General features: G+C 42.7%; 2 protein-coding genes across 3 annotated transcripts in view; both read left to right on the plus strand.

Moving 5' to 3' along the window:
• The window catches only part of DENND2C (DENN/MADD domain containing 2C), a 32773-nt gene extending 30770 nt beyond the window's left edge, over nt 1-2003 (plus strand). For both annotated transcript variants that reach the window (XM_004689622.2, XM_012729974.1), the window contains exon 18: nt 263-2003. In XM_004689622.2, coding sequence (XP_004689679.1) covers nt 263-294 — 32 coding nt within the window. In that variant the 3' untranslated portion in view covers nt 295-2003. The remainder of the gene's footprint in view (nt 1-262) is intronic.
• A 1003-nt stretch (nt 2004-3006) lies between these two features.
• Nucleotides 3007-9042, plus strand: part of BCAS2 (breast carcinoma amplified sequence 2) — a 7807-nt gene continuing 1771 nt past the window's right edge. The window contains exons 1-5 of the mRNA XM_004689624.2: nt 3007-3136; nt 3239-3331; nt 6210-6280; nt 6989-7150; nt 7922-7972. Coding sequence (XP_004689681.1) covers nt 3044-3136; nt 3239-3331; nt 6210-6280; nt 6989-7150; nt 7922-7972 — 470 coding nt within the window. The 5' untranslated portion in view covers nt 3007-3043. The remainder of the gene's footprint in view (nt 3137-3238; nt 3332-6209; nt 6281-6988; nt 7151-7921; nt 7973-9042) is intronic.

Raw genomic sequence — 9042 nt, forward strand, 5'->3', positions numbered from 1 at the left:
TTCATTATTTTTGCTATTTTCTCGGCAGGCAAAGTGATTTTAACTGTGCTCAGGATTGACTAAGTTAGCTGCTATCTGTGTTCTTTTCCACCTCTACAGTTAAAGACACTTGGCGGTTGGGGTGGTGAAACACAGTAGCTGATAGTTTCAGATGGGAACATACTTCTGGGTGATTCTAAATGACCAGGTTGCTAATTCCTTACTTCAAATAATGTACAATTAATAAAAATGAACTAATGAGCTTTCACTCTTTTCCCTTTAGGAAGTAAAATGAAATTTCTGCAGAAGAAATAAATCTGGTTGTCTGCATTCTAAATAGAATGGAAAGTGCCAAAGAAAATATTTTTCCAAGAGTCAAGATGCCTTAGAGTATTTCACAAAATCCTTGAAAGATGATTACAGAGTAGGCCAGATTCTCAGAGGATTCTTCTGTTGCTGCTGTAGCTTTCACTGGAATAGCCTGGAACTAATGCTTTTTACTCTGTGTCCAAATTTTTTTAAGTGGCCTTTTCTGTTTCACTTTCGGGCTTATTCTTTGTGTTTTGTGCTTAGTCTGTGAATGCACTTGTCTTTTACAAAGGAAAGACTTGATGTTGCATTTGAAAGAGCCCAAAGATGAATATGAGTTAAGGAACTAGAGGAACATGCTAGAAATGGAGCCTTCTACCCCTACACACACAATTGTCATACTCAGAATACCACGGCAGCTTGAAACCAGTGGGCAGTTTGGACTAAGGGATATACTGACACCTCCTTTTTGTCGATCTGGTGTTTTGTCTCGAGAATCTCACTATGTGCAAGTCCTATTTATTAGTGCTGTCACTGAGTATCTTACAAGGTAGACGTCTCCAGCTCCTCCACCTTGTGTGGTACTCAGGTAGCTTGCCCTCGTGCGTCAACATTAAACTCTGTAATTACAGCTTAAATCAGAAAATGTCCTTTCAAGGGAATGAGAACTTTTTTTTTTATTGTCCACATGTGCCATGCATTATGGTACAAGTATGTTATCTTACTAACTCATGAAATCAACTTTGTAAGACAGGTCTTGCATCTCCATTTTTGTAATGAAGAAACTGGAATTCAAACAGGTTAAATAATTTGCCCAAAGTTACAGCAGAGCCAGAACGGAAGCTGGACTATTGGTGTATGAACACAGGAAGTTGGTTAGTCCTACAGACTGAAACTTGAGCTCTGTAGGATGACACCTGTTGGAAGTTCTCTTTTAAGGTAAACTGCACCAAAGCTGTGGTTCTGAGGATAAGGGACATTAAACTGTTAAGCCATTGTTACTTTGGTGCCGATGGGATTGTCGGACTCTCTGCCCTAAGAAACTCAGATGCAGAATATGAACATTCTGCACATATCAGTACCAACTTATCTAATTGATAGTGACTAGAAGAATTTGTTAATGATTGGGCAGGTTTCATGGATATATGGCATAGCAAATGCCAGTTTTTTTTAACCCCCTGCTGATGCTTTCAACTGGCATAAAAATACTCCAATTTAACAAAACCTTACAAGTTGTATTTGATAGTTTATTCACTTGTACAGCATTGTCATTACAACCCATTTAGGTATGCATGAATGAATCTGAAGCAGACAGATGTTGTATAATTCCTGTAGATGTGGGTCCAGGAAAATGAACTGAGCCTGTGTCTTTTTAAAGATGTTTATTTAGCAGTTTATCACAGTATGGCTTTTGCCAGGCATGTCCCCGTTGGGTCGCTTCAGACATGCCAACATTGAGGGAACAATCAGTGACCTGGACTTGAGTCTTTTTCAAAACGGGGATATGTTACTGTGGTGGATCCTGGCGATCCCTCTGTGAGGAGACCTCTGCTTCAGGAATGGGGGGGTCTTATTTTAGTCCCTTTGGTCTGAAGCTGCTTCGTTTTCCTAGGTCTGTTTTATGTTGTTTTTGTACAGTATTATGAGTTCTGGACATGTTTGTAAAAGAGTTGCTCATGCTTTGTATAAAATGTTGTTTACAGATCTTTTAATGAATAAACATAAAAATTCTATGGGTCTTTTGGAGAATTTTAAGTAAAACTGCTTAAGACGTCAAGATCTTTTACAGGTTAAAAGATTATCCTCACGGCTCCTAATGACCAAAACTTACTAACAATATCCAGCATTTCCAGGCTCTTGGAAGACAAAATCTTGAGTGTAGATTGCACACCCGGTAGGTTACAAACCATTTTAGTCTGGTTTGTACCAGGCTAAACCATTTTAGTGCCTCACTGGTGAACGGGAGTTGGGAGCCTCCAACAGACCACGCGTGGGCCGCCGCATGAGTGATGGAGCTGAAAGGGGAGCGCTGTTTTAAAGTTCTGAAAGCAAAATAACTGGGTTACACATACACACACCCGGCATGGCAGGACGGCAGGACTGGCGGGTGTGGCAAAATAATAACTGGGCTTGGCGGGTTGGGGTGGGGGAGGGTTAGTGGGCAGTTACGGCCATGAGGAGCGGCCGGGTTCCTTTTGCTAGGTAGACCCGAAGCTGCAGAATTTGACTGGAGACTGACGCCTACTTGTAAGGACTGCACTTGCCCAGAATTCCTTAGGGCTCGAGAACAGAGAATAGGGAGGCTACCGCGAGGAGATGCAAGGGCGAGAGGGCCGGCACAGGGCTTAAGGGGAAGGTGGAAGGTCGGAGGAGACAGACTCTAGCTCCCCACCAAATCATGTAGCCCGCTGCCTGCAGAAGCTGTGGGGGACTCTCTTCCCGATACCAGCGCCCTGCAGGAAACCAAAGGTCTCGACTCGCCACACTGCTCTCCAGCCCGAGACAAATAAAAGCAGCGAGCGTGGTACGGGAAACTGAAAGCGTCCCGGCAGCTGGGAAACCAGGACGTGACGTCAGGCAGAACAAAACAAAATGGCCGGGCCGTTCCTAGTGGCCAGGCGGGCCCGCCTTCATCAACAACCGAGCATGCGCCAAAGCCTCGCTCCGGCGACGCGGGTTACGTCATTGGCGGGCGCAGGCGTAATGTCAATGGGTTGGCGCCTGCGCAGCTCACCACTCTCCGGCCAACCTGAATATGGCGGGCACGGGCTTGGTGGCTGGAGAGGTGGTGGTGGATGCGCTCCCCTATTTTGACCAAGGCTATGAAGCGCCCGGCGTGCGGGAAGCGGTGAGTGCAGGGGCCTGCAGTGACGGCGCTCGCCGGCCATTAGTGCCGGAGAACGAGCCTTACGATCTGCTGCCCCTTCTTGGCCCCTGTTCTTGCTCTTAGGCTGCGGCGTTGGTGGAGGAGGAAACTCGCAGATACCGACCAACTAAGAACTACCTGAGCTACCTGACAGCTCCCGATTATTCTGCTTTTGAAGTAAGTGTGACGTCGTGGCCTGCGTACGCAGCGGGATTCCAGTGAATCTTTATTTTGCATGGAGAGCCCCAACCAGGGAAAAGTGAAGTTAAATTTGCTGCTGCTCACCGGTTGTGTGGATAGAATCAGTCCGTTGAAAACGGCTAGATAGATAAGCCTGCCCAGAGCTGCTTATTCTGAAACACACAGAAGGACCTTTGGGGCTCCACGAACTGTTTTGATGCAAAATTTGGCCTGTACATTTTTCCGAGTTAGGTTCCTTGTGTGAATTCTCAGAGGGTTGCTGCATTATAAAACAAGGGATGTAGGATTTCTTTTGTGTGTGACCTAATTGCCTAAGCTCTTGAAAACCACTGGAGGGCGTCCTGTATCAAAGGCTAAATATTTACGTAACGAATGTGAATGAATAACTACGAACCGTATCTAGGCATAGATCTTACATTGAATATTTAGTCCAGAAGTACATCCAAGATACTATTTAGGGTCTAATCCACAAACTGAAATGCAAAATACCATTGCAGAATTAGTTCTGGTCAGCATTTTAGCATGTATGTGGGTGTTGGCCTAGTTAAGGGTACCCATTTATTAACGAAAGACTTCAGTTATTGAAATAAAATATTATATTGTAATTAATTGAATTAACATGAAAAAAATACAGATTAAGTTTCCAGAGAGATGTTCCTATGAAATACTGTTTTCTGATGCTTATTCTAAATGTGAATGGAGAAGGAAGTCAGGAAATGGGTATATATATAGGCCATCAGGAGGAGCAGGGTGCCCTGAGCCCCGAGTCTGGTTATCAGCCTGACTGAGAAACAGTCACAGACCAGCATGGTGCCAACCCTCCCTACCCCCACCCCCTATTTAACTAAAAATGGAATGTTCAGAACACCAACATAATAGCACAATAGCAGTGGACTAAAGCTACTTTCAAAGAAGTAGGCTGGATACTGTGGGAAAATTGAGTGGGCCTGGGTAGCCCTGAGACCCCAGGGGGCCCAGCCAATCAACAGGAGACAAATTGAAACACCCAGTGGCCAAACCCCCATACATTGCCCACAACACCTGAGTAGCTACCAACTGGGGACCCCTTTCCACTAGGAGAGCTTTCCTGTTCTACCTGCCTATCAGCATATCTTGTTTTATCTGTAGGTTGGTTTGAACGTTGAATTCTTTCTTCACAGAAGACAAATGAGAAGGAGTCCTCTTGGGATCCTCAGACTCAAGGCCTGCACCCATTAAATCCCCATTCATTACCCAGATGTAGATATTACTACATTTAGAACTGAGTACAGTGATGTTTCTTTATTGTTGAGATTTCTGAAAGTTTTAAGCAACAGCATTCAATAATATCTTAACCAATTTCTTGTTAACACTCTTGAATACAACATATGCTTGTCATAATCATTATAAAAATGATTTAACTTTTAAAAAAAGGATTTATTTATTTAAGCATACAGAACTGGGGTACAGGCCAGACGTGCAGAGAATGAGAAGATTCAGTAGAGACACAGAGGGGAGAACAGGCATCCCCACTGCTGGGGGGAGCAGGGAGACAGGAGAGGTCCCAGCTCCTTGCCTGGGATCAAACTCAGGCTGCAGTGGCTGCCGATACGTTGATAGTGTGCCGATACGTTGATAGTGCTGCCTTTAACCATTGCGCCATCAGGGAGGCCTGTCTAATGGTTTTTTAATAATAGGAGCTAATCGTGTTACTGGGCTCATATTTCAGTCTCAAAAAGAACCCTATGAACTATATAATGGTATGTTTATTATCTTTACTTTTTAGATGGGCATTCAGAAGCTAATTACCCAAGTTCTAACAGCTTTCCACAAACTCTTATTTAACACCTATTACGATGGTCTATTCTGTGCCAGTTATTGGGGAACAGGATAGGTAAAATACACACACTTGTGGAGTCAACATAAATCAGAAAATAGCAGATAATGAGAAAGCTATACAGAGAAAATAATGATGTGACCTAGAGTGGGTATTGTTTTAGATAGGCCAATTGAAGAAGGATTAACTAAGCTGAGCTGAGACCTGCATCATGCTCATAATTTAGCTTTGTGAGCCTTGATGAGAGTTAAAATTCCAGATCTATTATTATTGGCCATGTAGATATATGGGCTCCTGTATTATGTGAAGACGGGCATGAAGTCAGGAAAACTGCATGCATTTTTATGGTTTCTCATCTAGCCTAATAAAAGAGTCTAGGTCCTTATAGAAATTATATAGAATAGCTAAGATATTGCTGTCAATGAATATTTCACTTAGCAGTTTTGTATACTCAGCAGAAAAGAGAAATAGAATACTGACCAAAACACTGAACCTAAAGAAAGGTAGGGGTTTTTTTAGATAGTAAAATAGTTATAGTAGATAGAACCAGTTTCTTTTGTCCTTTACCCTTTTCTTCATTCTTTGCAAAATGCAAATTGTGAAAATGCATCAGGAACCAAAAAGAAAGTATAGGCTTTTGCTCATAGCCTAAAGCACATTTATGCCCACCCCCATGAATATTTAGGCCTGTGGTTCTCAACACTAAACTTCACTTTTTGAAGTGACTTAAAAGTCCTAACCCTGTTCCGTCTCCCCCTGAGTCCAGTGGGCAGCTGGGGCTGAGAACCTCTGGTCTAGGATGAATCTCTTCTCTAGGGGCCCCTTTACAAATGGAGAGAGGTGTGTTTGTACATCTTCTCCAGATCCCAGAGAGTTTTTAGCCCAGAAAAGGCGTGGGGAAAAGAATCTAACCCATTATAATGGGTGTTGTAAACTATAAATATGTAAGTAGGTTACATTCGTTCTTTCTTTGGTGACAGTTAATTTTAGTTTGTTGATGAGAGGATTGGAAGTAATTCTTTCTCATTTATACACCAGACTGACATAATGAGAAATGAGTTTGAGAGACTGGCTGCTCGACAACCAATTGAATTGCTCAGCATGAAGCGGTGAGTCCTACTTCCGTGTTCAGCTGGGCCCGCGCCACTACTGGGGGACCTTGTTTAGCTGTGTGTTTGTATACTATATCACAGTGGGGAAAGACCGTACTGACGTATGACCGATTTCCTGATCCCAATTATAGATCTTCTTTTTTCATAGGTGTAGTGTAGAGTTTTTATAATATCTAGTAAGTCACTGAAAAGGAAATTAAAAGTAATTTTCTGTAACTCATGGATAACGATCTGATGTTTATGAAGAGTGAGTTTGCTGGCTCTCTGCAGTATCGGCAGTGCTGAAAGACTAGGTAATGTGATGAAAGAAATTAGAGTGGTACAAATGCAAAAGGTTATTACGTCCTGTTTTTCCTCCAGAGGAGTTTGGATACGCAGGAGCATGGTGGGGCATGGATACACTCATGGCGGGTGGATGTAGGTGTAGATTAACAAAGATAAGAGTGTCTTGCATTCGATTTTTTTTCCCTTAATAATTTGTAAATCTCTTAGTTAACAGACCAGTCCTTTATATGAATCTGTCATAGTCAATTTTTTTGTTCCTGTGTAAGTTGATTGTTCACAGAATAAATAGGGTTCTGTTGCAAGACCTGCATCTTCTGTCTTCGGTAGTTTATACAGTGTGCAGAGACCTGTCAGGCATTCTGTTGGGAGGAGAGAAGTTTTGAGAATATGTCATTTTATTTTACTGTTATTTAATTTCAGGTATGAACTTCCAGCCCCTTCCTCAGGACAGAAAAATGATATTACTGCTTGGCAAGAATGTGTAAACAATTCTATGGCTCAGTTAGAGCATCAAGCAGTGAGAATTGAGAATCTGGAACTAATGTCACAGCATGGATGCAATGCCTGGAAAGTATACAATGAGTAAGAAGCCTTTTTTTTTTTTAAACCAACCCCAAAACCTTGGGTTTGGGGGTTTTTTTTTGTTTGTTTGTTTTTTTGTTTTTTAAGATTTATTTATTTATGCACACCAGAGCTGGGGTGTAAGACAGAGATGATGGGAGTGAGAGGATTCACCAGAAATAGTGAGAAGCAGAACAGACAAATCAACTGAAATCCACTGCTGAGGGGAGCAGCGGGTGAGACAGAAGAAGTCTGCTGTGCCATGTGGGTCAGCTCCCTGGCCACAGGTCAAACTCATGCTGCAGTGGCTGTGATAGCTTCACAGTTCTGTACTTTAATCTGGCCACTAGGTAGGGCCTGAATTACCCAATATTAGAATATCTGGCAGTGTTGGCCACAGAAAACTCAATAAATATTAACTTTTTTTCCCTAGTTTTTAAGAGACTTGTTTTTATTTATTTATGCATACAAGAACTAGGGTGCAGAGGTGCAGAGAGAGTGAGAGGATTCACCCGAGACAATGGGGAGCAGAACAGGCAAATTGACTGAAACACCCCTCTGAAGGGAGAAGTGAGTGAGACAGGAGAGGTCTGTTATACCACACCATGTGGCCAGGAATCAAATTCTTGCTGCAGTGGCTGGCTGTAGCTTGATCGCAATGGAGATTTAAACCCCTGCTCCACCAGGGAACTTTTTAGCAGAAAATCTTGACCCTTGTATAGACCAGATCACTTTTAGTTGATATTAAATTTTAATGTACATTAATCTGATTTTCCTCTTTTCCTTCCTTAGAAATCTGGTTCATATGATTGAGCATGCACAGAAAGAGCTCCAGAAATTAAGGTAAGTTCTTTTTCCCTTTTATTTTAGAATAAAGTTTAAACAAGCCATTAGTAACTGAGCTAAGAAGAAAAAGAAGCCAGTGGACTAGTCACATGTAGTGAGAAATCAACAGTCACTGTCCAGCATCTGGCTGGTGTTTGCCCTGCCTGAGTGTGGAAGTAGACCCGTGGTCTGGAAACATTGCTACCAGGTCTTCTCTTTCTTTCCCAGCATTAAGAAATTTTTATTATTGGGCCCTCCTTGATGGCGCAACCGGTTAGGACACAGCACTGCAAGCTAGCCACAGCCGCATCAGCTTCAGTGCGAGTTCAATCCCCGTCCAGGAGGTGATCCACATGGCGCAGCAGACCTCTCCTGACCTGCCCACTGCTCCCCTCAGCGGTGTACTTCATTGATCTGCCTGTTCTGCTCCCCGTTCTGTCTGGTGAATCCTCTCACCGCCCCTGCACCTCTGGCCTGTACCCCAGTTCTGTATGTGTAAATAAATAAATCTTTAAAAAAAAGAAATTTTTATTATTTAATTTGGTTTTCTTCCTGCCACTGTCCTTTACACCTCTGATTCTTTCTGCTGACCCTTAGGAAACCTCCCTTTACTTGCGTCCTCTAATTTTTGTAAGTATTTTGGTATCTCAGCTCATCTGCTATGTGTCCAGTATTTGCCTTTCTGACTTGCTCTACTACACATGATTCCCTTGAACGCCTTGCATTGTGCTGTAAAGAGCAGCATTTCCTCTTTCTCAGGCTGCACTGAATCCTCTGGCGCGGGCAGGCTACATTTTCTTAACCTCATGAGTCATCAGTGGACAGTAAGATTTTTCCCAGGTCCTGGTTATTGTAAGCATTGAAGTAAACATTGTGGGACATATAATCTTTGAGTTGATGGTTTCATTGTGACTTGTAAGGCTACAATGCAATTGAAAAACCCCTTTCAGGAGAAGTTGCAGGATGATACAGTATGATTTATATTTAAAAAGTCTGTTTTCTGCATGCACATACACATGTGTTCTAGCAGGCTACCCACCAAACACTGAACGGCAGTTAGCACGCAGAAGAAATGGGGAGAAGCTTTC

The sequence above is a fragment of the Condylura cristata genome, unplaced genomic scaffold, assembly GCF_000260355.1.
Source record: "Condylura cristata isolate star-nosed mole 26May11 unplaced genomic scaffold, ConCri1.0 scaffold00026, whole genome shotgun sequence".
Taxonomy (NCBI): Eukaryota; Metazoa; Chordata; class Mammalia; order Eulipotyphla; family Talpidae; genus Condylura; species Condylura cristata.